Consider the following 17,465-nt stretch of genomic DNA (forward strand, 5'->3'; position numbering starts at 1 on the left):
CAGTTAGCCAAACAAGCTTTAAGACCAATTTAATGTTTTCTTTGATGACCAATCCAGAAAAACAGGAAATCTCATGCAGATTGGGACGAAATCGCCTTTAATTTAGGGGGTAAGATAAAAGAATCTGGACCTACAGGCTTAGTGAATTACCCCTCCCATAACATGACAAGAAAGATTGTAGAGTACAACAGTTAAGCTTCCAGGTCGTCAAGCCCACAGACACTTATAAGACTGCCGCTCAGCTGAGGGCCATAAATCACTGAACATACTTGTCTGACACTAGACTACTTCATTTTTTAAAAGAGGAATTTGCTTTTATGTAGCCGATCAATAGTTTATAGCTCATTTGCCTCGATGAGTAAAAATGTTCACTAAATTCTGCATTTCTATTTACGCAATTATAATTAAATCCTGCTGATTATTTATAATTCTCAAACAAATAAAAATTAATTTTACAAAAAAAGAAATAAGTTAGCATATTAAAATATTATTGTACAGTCATAAAGAGATATATTTATTGTAATATAAGTAACAGAAATGGAATTCCGTAAAAAAAATTTCAAATGTAAATTTTTTTTAGATTTTACATTCACAACTTGACATTTTTAATGGTTGAAGACAATTTAAATAATGTTCAGCTAATCCTTTGGAGTTTCAAAAATTGCACAAGCCCATGCTATGTGTAGCCCTTTGCCTGTATAAATAATGAGACTAGCTTGTCTAATTTATGCACCCTGCTTCTATCCTCCGTGAATGTTAAGAATTAATTTGTATATTAATACACACCTTCGTATGTTTTTGTCAGTTAAAGAGATGTTTATGTTAGAATGAAATGAATACATGACCAGAATTTGTGCATTAGCATTATACCAAATTATTTTTTTTTAATTTCAACCTACAAGTACCTATAAATCTAAAAAAGAATTGTGGATACATTAGTTTTTAGACAAGAAAGAAGAATACAATCATAAATGCTACACCGTCCTTTTAAAAGCAGAATTAAACTAGAACATAAAACAATGTTTTAATACAAATTATTAACAGGAATAAACCTACTATATCACCAAGTGAACACATATAATAAATCTTCCTGTCAAGGTACAATAAAGTATCAATGCTGTACAAAGTTAATGATAACCTAAGTCCTAATTCCAAGCCATAAGTAATTACGTTATGAGCAAAACCTGAAACAAATACTTCAATAGAATGTCTATTGATTGACATTAACAATAAATACATGAAATAAAAAGTTATGACCAGTCAAAGTATAATAAATGCACACATAAAAAAAACCACAATCTAATTTGTACACAGTAAAATAACTCATTAAAAGGTTTAACTAGTAAAACAAAATTACAAAACTGCTCACTGAAAATGAATGTATAAAGTGACATCTTACAGAAAAACTGTGTCACTGAGGGAAGTTTTTCAACAAGAAAAACTGCAAATATTCCAGCAGGTTGAAACACCTGGTGCGGATGGCCAACAATATGTGACACACTTGGGCTACACAATACTAAAAAAACATCAATACATTTTTGCTTTGTGTGTAACTGATATGGGGACAGTGTGGAGTAGCCTAGCAGAGACTGCAGAGTGGCAGGAACAGGGAAGTGTTGAGTGACAGGGAACTACAGAGGGACAGGGAAGAGTAATGGGGTAACTGTAGGGGAACAGGGAACTGTAGAGGGACAGGGAACTAGAGGGACAGGGAACTGTAGTGGAACAGGGAACTGTACAGGGAACTAGAGGAACAGGGAACTGTAGAAGGACAGGGAACTGTACAGTGACAGGGAACTGTGCAGGGTCAGGGAACTGTACGGGGAAAGGGAACTGTACAGGGACAGGGAACTGTACAGGGACAGGGATCTGTAGAGGGACAAGGAACTGTAGAGGAACAGGGAAATGTAGAGGGACGGGGAACTGTAGAGGAACAGGGAACTGTAGAGGGACAGGGAACTGTACAGGGACAGGGAACTAGAGGAACAGGGAACTGTACAGGGACAGGGAACTGTACAGGGACAGGGAACTGTAGAGGAACAGGGAACTGTAGAGGAACAGGGAACTGTAGAGGGACAGGGAACTGTACAGGGACAGGGAACTAGAGGAACAGGGAACTGTACAGGGACAGGGAACTGTACAGGGACAGGGAACTGTAGAGGGACAGGGAACTGTACAGGGATAGGAAACTGTAGAGAGACAGGGGACTGTTGAGGGACAGGGAACTAGAGGAACAGGGAACTGCAGAGGGACAGGGAACTGGAGAGGAACAGGGAACTGTACATGGACAGGGAACTAGAGGAAGAGGGAACTATACATGGACAGGGAACTGTAGAGGGACAGGGAACTGTACAGGGACAGGGAACTAGACGGTCAGGGAACTAGAGGAACAGGGAACTGTACAGGAACAGGGAACTGTACAGGGACAGGGAACTGTACAGGGACAGAGAACTGTACAGGGACAGGGAACTGTAGAGAGACAGGGAACTGTTGAGGGACAGGGAACTAGAGGAACAGGGAACTGCAGAGGGACAGGGAACTGGAGAGGAACAGGGAACTGTACATGGACAGGGAACTAGAGGAACAGGGAACTGTACATGGACAGGGAACTAGAGGAACAGGGAACTGTACAGGGACAGGGAACTAGAGGAACAGGGAACTATACAGGGACAGGGAACTGTAGAGGGACAGGGAATGCTAGAATAAATGGGAACCTTCGAGTAACAAGGAACTGTACTTTATTAAGTTATATGGTAACAGAGATTGAGAACTATAAATTAACAGGGAACTGTAGAGTAACAAGGAACTGCAGTGTAACATTACATGCAAGAAATTGAGCAATCACATTTCTTTTAAAAATATTTTTCAGTAATTTAGTATTAAGAAGGCGGTATTATTTCCTATCTCCTAAACGCATGAGTTTGTCCCTAAATGTATATGCCTATGTTTACAAATATGTGTTAGATGCGCATGTCAGACATTGAGACCATTTGTAGTAAATGGACCAGGTGTTACAAAACGTTGTTGTTGGTAGAGCGTGTACATGATGCTGCGGTAAACACCACAACCAAAGTCACCCGCCTGCTGGTGTTTGAACATTTTATAGACCTCCTCCCCCCCCCCCCCCCCACACACACACCACCACCCATTTAACCCTGTTGACACTTTCACTGAGCAGCTGGCATAGAATGTCACGCTGACCCGAACAAAAATCCAATAATCCTACGTTGATACAGTATGACGATGTTTTCAATTAAAGCCATGTTCGACTGTAACTATACATTTTAAAGCGTTTATTCCAGTTCTTTAAAAACGTGAAATCTGATTAACTTCTATAATAAATTACAAAATGGTGGCCCGATTTCAAGTAAGGGGTCGTCCATAAATGACGTCACACTCGTAGGGGGAAGTGGGCTCCGTAATTTTGTGACGGTGTGTGATGAGGGTGGGGGGGGGGGGGGGTTCAGATCGTGCGACGTCACACTTTTGTATTATAAAAAAGCAATGTTAGAAAACGAATTTTAGACGTTATTTCGCGTTTTATAAAATATCGATGTTTTAAGAAAAATTCAACTGCAATTTTGAAGGGGGGGGGGGGGTAGACTGAGGTGTGAAGTCATTTTAGGGGGGGGGGGTCTGGCTTTTGTGACGATGTGTGACGGAGGGGAGGGGGGAAGTAAAAATCGTCAAAAAAGCGTGACGTCATTTATGGATGACCCCTAAGTCTTACTACGATTTCAACTAAGTAGACAGCGAATAATTGCCCATTGCAATTAAGTAGACAGCGATTAATAGCCGATTTCAATAAGAAGGCAGGGAGGACATGTTTAGGAGCAAGCCTTTAATTCACACAGTCGTATCACGTGATACCCATGCTACAATTTAATTAATAGATGATCTCGATAACCAATCGCGTCTACAATCGTGCAGCTAGTGTACACGGTCTTGTAATGAAAAAAGTAATCTGGTTTGTGCGACACATAATCAGGTTCGCTCCCTTTATGTCATACGTGTTAGTCTCCCTTTAAGACTGAGTTACTGTTCCTTTCCGCGCCCAGCTAATTAAACTGGCGAAGACATCAATGCTGACAAATGCCCTTGCTATTTCTTTTTCATTCTTGATTATTTTAATAACGTGCGGCGTCAATTCGGCCAATGACGAAACAGCCCCGTCAAAACGACCCCGACAAAACGACCCCGTCAAAACGACCCCGTCAAATCGGCCCCGTCAAAAGGGCCAGCGACATATGGACCCCGTCATATAGGCTCCCGACAAATAGGCTCCCGTCATTTAGGCTACCGTCAAATAGGCTCCCGTTATATAGGCTCCCGACAAAAGGGCTCCAGTCAATAAGGCTCCTGACAAATAGGCTCCCGTCATTTTGGCTCCCGACATATAGTCTCCCGTCATTTAGTTTTTTCCACAAAACGGCCCCCGTCATTACGACTCCCGACAAATAGGCTCCCGCCATTTAGTTTCTCCACAAAACGGCCCCCGTCATTACGACTCCCGACAAATAGGCTAGCGTCATTTTGGCTCCCGACAAAAAGGCTCCTGTCAATTTGGCTCCAGACAAAAGGACCACTGACACAGTGGCGTAGCTACCGTAAAGCTAGCGTAAGCAAGGCATGGGGGCCCAAGGCACATAGGGGCCCTTTTCCCTCATAAAAAAATAAAACTTTTACAATGGAATTTTAATATTTGTTACATATAAATAATTTAAAAAAAGAAAAAGGTTAAAAGTTCCAAAAAGCCCCCCCCCCCCCCCCCACCGTTTCGGCAGTGGGATTCAGTGTTTGTGGGTCAAAATGAGCCCAATCGTTATAATAACACTACAGGCTATATCACTTTGTCGTGCAAGACATTGAGAGAATCATCCTATCAATAAACTTTTTAGCAGTAGTAGGCAAGCATAATAATATAGTATAAATACAAAATCAGGACATATAAAATACAAAATGTTGCCTTCAGAATATTTATATATTAAAAAATACCCATCGTAAGTAGAAGTTGATCTCTTCGTTTAACTCCTCTGTAGCCTAACGCAGAGGCGTAGCGAAGGCGAGGTGGAGGTGCGGACCGCAACGGGTGACACCATTTAGGGGGGGGGGGGTGACACCAAAGGCAAAAAATTGTAAAATTTATAGAATGAAATGCCATTTTCCAGATCCATTAGTTAAAGTTAAATAGTCTTCTAAGTACAAATCGAAAATTATATCAAGACTGTAGATAAACATCGTTACTATTAAGTCAGCAGTGATTGAAGCTTAAACACGTACGTGTACCTGTATGTGGCATATATATAAATTTTAGGCCTATGTAGGCCGACACACACACACACACACACACACATATATATATATATATATATATATATATATATATATATATATATATATATATATATATATATATATATATATATATGCTTTGTTTCCTGGGAGGGGGTGACAATACGAAGTGCCGCACCGGGTGAGACCCGACCTAGCGACGCCACTGGCCTAACGGCTGACGATAATTTTTGCATAGGGGCCCAAAAATCCTAGCTACGCCACTGCACTGACAATACCGTTTCTGTAGAGACTAAGTCTCCCGGCAAAGCGGTCTCATTGAATATGACATCTGCCAGTGGGACCCCTTCATCAATATTCTTTAGAGTTAGCTTATCCAACACTCTTATGTAATACAACGTATGCATCTCTTGTTCGGCAGGCCTTATTTTTATATTAGTTTATCTATTATAAAATATAGTATGTTTTAATTTAAGGGTCATCTATCTATGACATCCATAATTGAGTCGGTTATAGGCTGTTCCAACTCATTGTGTGGGGAGAAGGGTCCACGCTGTACCTTCCTAACTGCAATATGCTTCTGCAGGGGCGTAGCGAGGGGAGGGGCGGGGGGTGCGGACCGCACCGGGTGACACCATTTAGGGGGGTGACACAAAGGCAAAAAATAGCAAAATATATAGAGAAAAAGTTGAGGGGGTGGGGGTGCAAATCGAAAGTTAGGGGGGGGGTGCAAATCGAAAACTTGAAAGTTTGTCCCCGGGAAGGGTCGCAACGCCTCTGGGGGGGGGGGGGGGAGGTGACACCATTAAGTGCCGCACCGGGTGGCACCCGACCTCGCTACGCCACTGTGCTCGTAGGTTATCAAAACAAAATGCTGTTATCATGTTAACATCATGTATATCATACATTTACACTTCTGTGCTCGCTTTTAAGCAACAGATCTTTTCTGTTGTAAATTAAACATTATCAAAACTTTAGAATTGGTGGAATTTAGCTGTTAAGGGCTCGATTTGTTTGTGAATTAATGTTGGTTCATGAAAAAATAATTTCATTCGGGCATTAAAAAGAGGTTATGGTGGTATTGGAGGTAGGACACAATGGTTACTTTTATGCCAATAGTGGTCATATCATTCATTTTTCTGGAGCCAATATGTCGGGAGTCATTTTGTCAAAAGCCAATATGTCGGGAGCCCAATTGCCGGGAGCCAATATGTCGGGAGCCCATTTGTCGGTAGCCAAAATGTCGTGAGCCCATTTGCCGGGAGCCCATTTGTCTTGAGCCCTTATGTCGGGAGCCAATATGTCGGGAGCCGCTTTGTCGGGAGCCAATATGTCCTGAGCCTATTTGTCAGGGGTTAATATGTCGGGAGTCCATTTGTCGGGAGCCTAAATGTCGGGAGCCCATTTGTCGGGAGCCTATATGTCGCAAGTCAATATGACGGGAGCCCATTTGACGGGAGCCAATAAGTCGGGGCCCTTTTGACGGGGCTATTTTGACGGGGTCGGTTTGTCGGGAGTCGATTTGACGGGGTCGTATTAACGGGGCCGTTTTGACGGGGTCGATTTGTCCCGGGCCGTTTTGACAGGGCACCTTTAATAATAGTTTATTGTTTTAACACGGCGGAACTTTGTTGTGTCATAGCACTATTAACAGACTTGTTTTTTACCAACTGCATGAACCTCTTTACAATATCGATCAAATGAGACAGAACTATTTAGAAAGGGTTGGGACGATTTCTGCCTCAATAACTTTTGTTATTGTGAATCATACGACGGGTTGTGTCAGATACACATTAACACACCTTCGAAATTTTATCACATTATCATATGTAAACCCCGCCCATTGCCTACCCGCCCAACACGTGACTGGCTGCTGTTAACGAGAATATTGCGTCATTTCTCCGATCCTACTTTTGTAAATCTAGGATTTCACTGCACGAAAAACATATTTGTGTGTGTAAAATTGGTGGCCCTTGACGACCAAGAAGTAGAGTTTTATTCGGAATTTATTTTTAACTTTAAAAACCAAAAGCAACCCAACACAACACGTGATCATATACCGGGACATGGGCTCAGGGTAAACCATGCATACATACATTATATCAATGGTCTTTGTGGGCTAAGATTAGCCCATAAGTTTAATCCCCACATTTGCTTTTTAACACAACCTGCCGGTGATGACTAGCCTTACTATGTCAGATACAAATAAGTGATTCAGGCACAGTAAAGTATGGTACAGTACATTACAGTACAGTACAGCACAATGTTGTTGCTGCGCTTTACACACTAATTCATACCAGAAACCGAGACAACCCCCCTCACCCCCCCCCCCCCCACACACCCATAGCCACTCCCTCTTTCAACTTCGGTCTCCTGCCATGCTTAACAACACAAACATATCCAGTTGCCGTGGTAAAAACAGACGGAAAGTTAAAACTACATCAACAAACTATACTGTCACTGCATCAACATATGCTGTCACTACATCAGCAACCTATGCTGTCACTACATCAACCTATGCTGTCACTACATCAACCTATGCTGTCACGTCACTACATCATCAACCTATGCTGTCACTACATCAACCTATGCCGTCACTACATACAACCTATGCTGTCACTACATCAACCTATGCTGTCACTACATCAACCTATGCTGTCACTACATCATCAACCTATGATGTCACTACATCATCAACCTATGCTGTCACTACATCATCCTATGATGTCACTACATCATCAACCTATGCTGTCACTACATCATCAACCTATTTTGTCACTACATCATCAACCTATGCTGTCACTACATCATCAACTTATGCTGTCACTACATCAACCTATAATGTCACTACATCAACCAATGCCGTCACTACATCATCAACTTATGCTGTCACTACATCAACCTATAATGTCACTACATCAACCTATGCCGTCACTACATCATCAACTTATGCTGTCACTACATCAACCTATAATGTCACTACATCAACCTATAATGTCACTACATCAACCAATGCCGTCACTACATCATCAACTTATGCTGTCACTACATCAACCTATAATGTCACTACATCAACCTATGCCGTCACTACATCATCAACCAATGCCGTCACTACATCATCAACCTATGCTGTCACTACATCATCCTATGATGTCACTACATCATCAACCTATGCTGTCACTACATCATCAACCTATTTTGTCACTACATCATCAACCTATGCTGTCACTACATCATCAACTTATGCTGTCACTACATCAACCTATAATGTCACTACATCAACCAATGCCGTCACTACATCATCAACTTATGCTGTCACTACATCAACCTATAATGTCACTACATCAACCTATGCCGTCACTACATCATCAACTTATGCTGTCACTACATCAACCTATAATGTCACTACATCAACCAATGCCGTCACTACATCATCAACTTATGCTGTCACTACATCAACCTATAATGTCACTACATCAACCTATGCCGTCACTACATCATCAACCAATGCCGTCACTACATCATCAACCTATGCTGTCACTACATCAACCTACTTTGTCACTACACCATCAACCTAATCTGTCAATATATCAACAATTTCAGCTGGCACCACATCAACCTACAATCTCACTACATCAACAATGTGTGTTTTTACCACATCAACAAAGTATGCTGTCACAACAATATATTCTGCTATCATGTTAAACTGATACATAACAACAACTTTGGCCTATACATCACAATCTTACTCTTTGTCAGTACAGCACTCTACAATGGCACTACACTAACAATTGTTTTACTGTAATAAAAACATGTTTCAGATGCATGTACACATACAGACACACACACACACATTATATATATATATATATATATATATATATATATATATATATATATATCGCAATTAAATTAAAGTTCACTTTAAAATACGGTAACTGACCTTATTTAATGTTATACCAAAATCCAGAATGTAAATGAACACCTACACTCACTAAACGAAACGTGTCACATATCAACCAAGATTTTTCCCTATCCACCACTACATTTATCCAGATGTAATTTTTTCTAATCTAACATAAATAAGTCCCGGCCTTTCGACGGTTACCTGGCAGACTTTCCCCGTCCTGACAGTTGTGGCCTTTAAGGCAGTGTTCACCTGTCTCCCCACGGCCTAGGCCCCTACCTCCCGCCTGTCCGCGCTAAAACATAAACAACTGCATCTCGGCTGACTTGAACACAAGTCGACAGTATCAAATGTTTAACTAAGACGCACGCTTCAATGTGATTCAAAGTAAAAAGTATTCAGTGTTTGTATCAATACGAGAAGGTGGAGATAGTTAATGTTTAATTACATGTGTTAAATTTATTGAAGAAACCAATAAAAATAGAAGTGTTGCAGAATTCACGCTTAAATTAGTGCGATTTCTTGCATGAAAACAAGCCTACGGTTGAAGCTACAGTAATTGAGAAACGTTCACTGTATTCTGATACCTGTTGACACAGGGTCCATCCCCAAGTGTGAACTTCAACAAGTTAGTGCAATACTCATTCAAGCTTTCGGTCCTTCAATAACTGCCGTACCATTCCCACCCCACCCTCTCCCTTTCCACGCAGCGGGTTGGGGTAAATACAACCATAAAGTGCCTCCATTGAAAGTAGGATCAGTCGGGTAGACTGGTCTCAGGTTTGATTTTATGGCTTTACACAACTTCCTTTTGGTTTTTATGTCGGAGTTTGTCACGGCGTATGTGAGGCTTGATCGCTTTATACAGGTTATAAAGATAATAGCCAGTAGCTAGCCTCTAGCCAGTAGCTAACCTCTAGCCAGAAGCTAACCTCTAGCCAGAAGCTAACCTCCAGCCAGTAACTAACCTCTAGCAAACAGCTAACCTATAGCCTGTTGCTTACCTTTAGCTAGCCCTTAAATGTAGTTACCGGTGTTACTAGTCGATAAACAAAGTGAATTCAGTTCACAGCTCTCCCTAACCATCTTTGTTGTCAAATTAGAACAACCTTACTAGATCTAGATCTAGTCTATATCATACATCGGTGATAAAGTTGAGAAATTCTTTAAAGAAAGTTAATGAAAAATTCAGAAATAGTTTGTAAAAAGTTACGTTTATTTTCTTAATTATAAGCTTATCTTGAAAACAGAACTTACGGTTACAAAACTCATTTTATTTATTTTTATTCCATCAAATTTCCTTTAGTTAGCAGATACTGAGTAAATCCAAGAAGGAATCACAATGGTCCGATGACGAACAAATATCCAGATAAAATCACAATTTCCCGAAGAAAACTAAAACAGTCCCGTCAAATTGAATCACTAGTCTAGCCCAACTGTCCACATACCAACGATGTTTTCGTGACGCAGATTACGAGTGACATCAAACATAGCTGCTATCACACAGCCGATAAAGCAAGAGACAGATATGAATGACAAAAGGTCCGATTTTGACACATGCCACACCACATTGTCTAAACATATTTCTTCTAACGCCAGTAGCGTATGCAGGGGGGGGGGGGTGCTAGGGCCCCTCCTACTTACTGACCCTCACAATGACAAATTTCTCAATGACATCTACAGCCAACTGAGTTTGTTCCTATTTACGTTTCAATATTTTGAATGCCATAAAACCATACTTTTACGTTATTTAATTAAGAATGTTGCCTTTATCGAAACATGTTCACACACCCCTCCCTCGTTACTAAATATTGGCAACGCCACCAAGCTTTCTGCATTAGTTAGGGCATGGTCTTTAGTCTGTATTATCTGCCTCAATAAATCAGGTAGGTCAATAATCCGCTCCTTTGCTAATCCCCATGTACGACAGGAGTCGTTTGATAACTTTTCGGCTATGAAGTTTTGGGCTGCCAAACTCGTCGAAAGACAAACCCTTAACTTAGGCCTAGTTATATATAACCATAACCCTACTCTAACTTAAAAATGTGTATCGATATAGCCCACTTCACGAAGCTGCTCGGAAAGGGGACAATTGAATGCCCAGTAACAGAAAACTACAGCAGTTGTATGCGTGTTCATGAAAAGTCTCCTCAGTAGTTAGGGCCTATATAACAGACATGTCCACACAAAATGGCTTAAGTCACTTGAGGTATAGACCTAGTACATGGCTTAAATAGCACACGTGACCAGGGGAAAACACAATAGAAGATTAATGAATATCCAAAGCCCTAACGCTAATCTGGACTAATCAACAACACGACAATGGAGACACACCTGTCAGCGCTGGACACGGGATCAGGGCTAAAAATAAACGGACTTGGCAGAACTCTTGACACTGGACACGGCTGCTGTGTATTTTTATGGGTTTTTTTTTTTCTTGTTTTTTTTTTTTTTTTTTTTTTTTTTCGAGATAAGCACGATGAAACCAAGACGGAAGTAGTCTGATTCTTGGAATGAAAGGTCGCTGTGACGAGGTTCAGCGGGCAGACAACAGACTTCACGTGTTTTTTTGTTATCACTTCTACAGCACAGCATTGGGGTCAGACACGGAACACGCCGTCATTTCATTGGTCACATTTAGGATTTTTATAGGTCACATCGTTTTTGTAGTCTAGGTTAAAAATAGCATTTTACTGTTGGTGCTACATAATTTTTTTTTTAATGGCACCAGTATGCTATAGGGCTATTATATGCTACACTTAACAGGGATCTTTTTTTCCCCAGCTAAACTTGCAGTGTTTTTTTTTCAGTCTATACACATTGGCCTACCCCATCAAGTATTTTTAAAATATCACATTCTTAATCAATAACACAGTAAATAATATAGATAATTACATTTAGATGAAGATTTTTTCTAGAATGTAGATCTAGTTTAGTATAAATTTGAAGTAAGAGCATTTGATGTTTTTGACTATTACTACTACTCGATTTAATCTAGATATAACTATTTCTATACCATAGAACATATAGACTCTATACGCTATATAGATCTAGGCCTACTTAAAAATACTACTTATAGTTACAGATCTAACTCTTACCCAAGTAATTAATTATCTTACTGAATACTACCACTTAGCAATAATAAGCCTTACTAAATAATATGATAGATTATAGAATAGTAGTATATAATAATACAGTTTTAAATGAGCGCTCCTTCCAACTGATAATACACATGTAGATCTACATATAATTAAACCTATAACAAGAAATCAACAAATATAGATCTAGATATAGTCTGTCTTACAAAGCGCAGCCGCCGAGAGCGAAAGTAGCAGACGTATGAGTTATTGCTAGTTCTCTCCCCTTGCGGCCTATCCCCCTTGACCTCTTTGTCCACCCACCAAAACAAAACACGGACCGGAATGTCACAGGTGATTGATAAGCGACAAACGGGGCTGTGGTCTCAGGACGGGACTTTGGCGACCCGTCCTGTTGGCTAACATCGCATTAAAGCGAAACACTTGACCAAATGTGACGATTGGACACAAATGGTAACAGTTGACCAAATGTGACGATTGGACACAAATGGCAACAGTTGACCAAATGTGACGATTGGACACAAATGAACGTGACAGAACACAACTCTAAAATTAAACAACCTCGGCCAGTTGGTCAAGATTGAGAATAAAAATTAGTATGCCTGCAACGAAGCATTAGGACAGATGTATACATAATTGATTAGTGCGACAAACAGAGCATGCAGAAAGGCGGGGATTATTTAAATTTCAGTTCTCATCGGTTTCACAAAGAGGGAGAAAAAAAAACATCATGCACAAAAGTAATAAAAATATTTTCAAAATCTATCTTTAAATAAAACAAACGTTTCTAGCCAATTTTGTAGTACTGCTAGAGTTTCTTTCAGACACCTCTTCAGAAACATAATAGGAAAATGTATAATTCTATCAGTGCCCCCCCCCCCCCCACCCACTGAGAAAAATAAAAGTATTGGTTAAAATAACTATTCGAAACAAACATTGTCTTCCATATTTACACCCCCCCCCCCACCCCCGGAGAAAAGGTCTGAAAAAATACTGCTGATATTCCCCCCCCCCCCCCCCATATCTCAGTGCTAGTTCTACTAATTACCCGAAACCAACCTTGTCTTCCACATTAGCACGATGCCCCCCCTCCCCGAGGAAAAGTCTGAAAGAAACACTGCTGATACCCCCTCTCCTACTAACTACCCGACACCAACCTTGTCTTCCACATTCGCACCATCCCCCCCCCCCTCCCCGAGAAAAAGTCTGAAAGAAACACTGCTATACCCCCCCCCCCCCCTTCTGAAAACTACCCGACACCAACCTTGTCTTCCACATTCGCACCATGCACTGAATCCTCTTAGTGCTCCTCCTCAGCTTCTGATGTCTCTTGTACACGATGTACATGCGCATGTAGGTCTGCAGCTGAATGGCCGCCTTAGAGCGGATCTTCAGAGCTTCGTTGTCCAGCCTCATTTCGAAAGTTTCCTTCATGAACACCTAGAAGACATAATTTATGCAAATATTAATTAACATCACCTACATTAAAGCTATGATGTTAGCCTACATCTAAGGTCGCAGACAGCAGTATCTACTTTATATGGTAAGGTAGTTCCCTAGTCTAGTGTTTCTTTTGGACTTTTTTCTCGGTGGGGGGGGGGGGGGGGGTCTTGAAATTTTCCGGGAGGGGGGTGGACACTGGTAAAAGTATATATTTTCTGTATAAATTCTATTTCGTTCGGGGGGGGGGGGGGGGGGTAGAAGAGATGCCTGGAAGAAACTGGTAGCTTGTATTTTAATGAATAGTAATATATATTAATTTTATTCCATCTAATAATATAGTCCCCCCCCCCCCCCTCGTTGAATAATACGTTCGACGCCTCTTAGGTGATCTATTGTAAAATAGAGCAATGTGTAAAAGCCTTTTTAGTGAAGAAAAACTAAAATCGCAAAATCGCACTTATTTCAGCAAGCATGTACGATATTTGGTTGTCGAGTTGTTTTAAATATTGCACACATAATGGAGACACATAGATACACATATGTGAGACAAATGTAGCACATGTGAAGCTGTCTTAACTTACGTTGTTTGTGTAGCCAGGACCGGCTAAGTGTGGTAGGGTTGGGGTCCAACCGGTAGACAATGAGCGGTCAGAACTGGTCAGTTTCTCACAACCCGCGGTACTATATTTAGTCAATATTTCACTTATTGTGCCAGCGTAATTGGTCCCATGCGAACCACCAACATCACAACCAATATTACTAAAACCACTAACATCACCACAACAATCAAGAGATGCCAAAGAAACCTCTGAATATAAATTGGCATTCTTTTCGTTGAACAACTTATCCATAGACTTGATTTGATCGTGTTTCTCTGAATCGGTTGTGATTATGGAAAGCCTTTTCAATGGAAAAAAATCTTTCACTAAACTTCCATCTCTCACGTGATTCTTATAACCCGCTGGTCCAAAGTCGATCAGGTCGTTTTTGTAACTGGGCAGCGATTTGTCAATGAACGTCTCCAGCAGGCCATCATAGTGGGGGGATTTTATCTTGGTGCCATTGATGCTCTCCAGATTTTTCCCTCTCTTGTCATCTACTCCTGTACCATAGACCTTCTCTAGATATCCCTGGCTCTTGTCATTTACTCCTGTACCATAGATCTTCTCCAGATATCCCCGGCTGCTGTCCTCCACCCCAGTACAGAACATCACCAGCGCCTGTCCAGTCTTGTGGTCATCTTTCTGTAGCTGAGACCACCCACTGGACGTGTAAATAAACTCTGAACTGTCCGCGTCACTGTCAAAATCACGAGGGGGGATCGGCACATTCTTTGGCGCGCTTTTAGGAGATACCTGTTCGTTGTGGTTCATAACATCACTAATGTCTTTGGGCGTGTCAAGCGTCTGATGAGCCGGTACAGGTGGAGTAGAGTTATCGACGTGGGACTGAAATGGAGAAAAGCTGACACCCCGAGGCGATGCCAGTGTATCTGACACTACTGGTGGGTCTGCAGCTTTTCCCTTATAGAATGTGTATCCCCCATCCGTCGATTTTTCTAGAAAATTAGATTTTAAATTTGAATCGGTTCCATTCACGACTATAGGAGCCACAGGTGGGACGTTTTCTTTCTTAACGTTTGTGTTTTTGACAGAGGCCCCAAGCAGGTGTGGGTCTCCCCTGTAGATCTGGTATGGCGTCTCGTTAAAGTGAGTGATGGATTCCTCTAGGACGTCGGCTGAAGACGGTGGGGAAAAGACAACATCGGCTAGGGATGCAGGAGGTCCAGACGTTGCAATGGCTGGGGTTTTAATGTGTGAATCGCTGGCAGCAGATGGAGGTTGGCGTTCTGCGTTGTTTGTGCTTGCTGAAAATTGTTGTCTTTGGTTGTATTCAGGAGAGGACGGAAGGGGAAGGTGGTCGTGTGCTTTGTAGATTGGTCGCGGAGAAACCGGAGTTGGTTCTGTGTTATAGGTTGGCCTTGGAGAAGCTGGCCGGTTCTGTTCCATATTATATGTTGGCCTTGGAGAAGCTGGCCGATTTTGTTCCATATTATATGTTGGCCTTGGAGAAGCTGGCCGATTTTGTTCCATATTATATGTTGGCCTTGGAGAAGCTGGCCGATTTTGTTCCATATTATATGTTGGCCTTGGAGAAGCTGGCCGATTTTGTTCCATATTATATGTTGGCCTTGGAGAAGCTGGCCGATTTTGTTCCATATTATATGTTGGCCTTGGAGAAGCTGGCCGATTTTGTTCCATATTATATGTTGGCCTTGGAGAAGCTGGCCGATTTTGTTCCATATTATATGTTGGCCTTGGAGAAGCTGGCCGATTTTGTTCCATATTATAAGTTGGCCTTGGAGAAGCTGGCCGATTTTGTTCCATATTATATGTTGGCCTTGGAGAAGCTGGCCGATTTTGTTCCATAATATATGTTGGCCTTGGAGAAGCCGGGCGATTATAAGGAGGATTATACACTGGAGGATATGAGCGCTCCGTGTTAAAAGTTAGGCCTGGTGAGAACGGGCCCTGTGAGTAGTGAGATCTAGGAGAAGTGGGGTGTAGGATGTCTACGTTGTGCACTGGTGAAGTTGGACTTTGCTGTGAGACGTAGGGCTGTTGGGAAAAGCCTACAGGCTGTCTATCTGCGACGCGTGGTGCTGGTGAGAGAGGTCCCTGACTGCCAAAGCCATTGTATTGTCTGAATGCCATGTTCGTTTCCGGGTTTGGATTCTCCGCTCGCCTAGTGCTGGGGAAGTTCAACGGTGGTTGTGAGAGCGGAACTGTGGGTGACGTGATTGGAGCTCTGCTTGGAGACGTCGGAGATTGGTGTGTTGTTTGTTTTGGTGACAGGGGTGGTCTGCACACTCGTCTTATTGACATGGGGGACAGTGGTGGAGACTTTTTACCTTTCCGGCGAAATAGCGGCGATAGGGTTCCAGATTTGTTGTGTCTTTTGGGAGCTATCGGAAAATTAGCGGGCGGGGGGTACACTCTGTCCTGGGACAATGCACGTAGTGGGACTGTTTGTGTGTTGGTGCGTCCGTCTGGCCGTAGCTCGTGTGCGGGTGGGGAGTTGATGTAAGCAGATTTGATGTTTTTGGCTGTTTCTGGGTCAAACGTGTTGTAGTTTCTTGGCGAGGTTTGAGGCGCGGCAGATGCGCTGAGTGGGAAATTTCTGGGCAAAGACTGCGGGTTGTACATCAGCACAGTTTCCGGTTTGTCGATTTGAATAAACTGAGGCTTTCTGGGATACACGTCGTAGTCTGGCTCAGGATGTGCCACAGCTTGTCCTTGTTTTACAGTATCCGCCTCGCTTTGGTTCGCTGTACCAACCATGTCTTGAGATACAACATTAGACTCCGTTGTAAAAACATTAGGGCCAACTATGAGAGGGATACTGAGGCTATTGTCATGGTTGGCTGGAAGTGAATTGTTGGGGTTGTGACTTATCTGACGGTCTGATACAAATTTGGACTTTGGGAGCGTTGCTGGTGGCGTTGGTTTCAACGTCTGCGTTTGTTTGTCCATTGAGATGGAGCGTTGGAGTTCGAACCCGTGCAGGGAAGGAGACGACTCGGATCGGGAAAATTTCTTTCTAAACGCCGGTAGCGGAGGGGGCAGGGGTGGCTCCTCTTTGAGGTCCGTCTGCACAGCTACGCTACTTTTGTTGTCGTCGCCGTTTGACAAATGTGTAGATTTTTTAACACTAGACAACTTGGA

General features: G+C 42.0%; 1 protein-coding gene across 3 annotated transcripts in view; it reads right to left on the reverse strand.

Annotated features, from left to right (window-relative positions):
- LOC131941544 (unconventional myosin-XV) overlaps positions 1–17,465 on the reverse strand; it is a 90,646-nt gene that overhangs the window by 18,527 nt on the left and 54,654 nt on the right. For all 3 annotated transcript variants that reach the window (XM_059300829.1, XM_059300827.1, XM_059300828.1), the window contains exon 20: positions 13,562–13,737. In XM_059300829.1, coding sequence (XP_059156812.1) covers positions 13,562–13,737 — 176 coding nt within the window. The remainder of the gene's footprint in view (positions 1–13,561; positions 13,738–17,465) is intronic.

The sequence above is a fragment of the Physella acuta genome, unplaced genomic scaffold (assembly GCF_028476545.2).
Source record: "Physella acuta isolate Inbredline_101_S28 unplaced genomic scaffold, ASM2847654v3 ptg000364l, whole genome shotgun sequence".
NCBI lineage: Eukaryota > Metazoa > Mollusca > Gastropoda > Physidae > Physella > Physella acuta.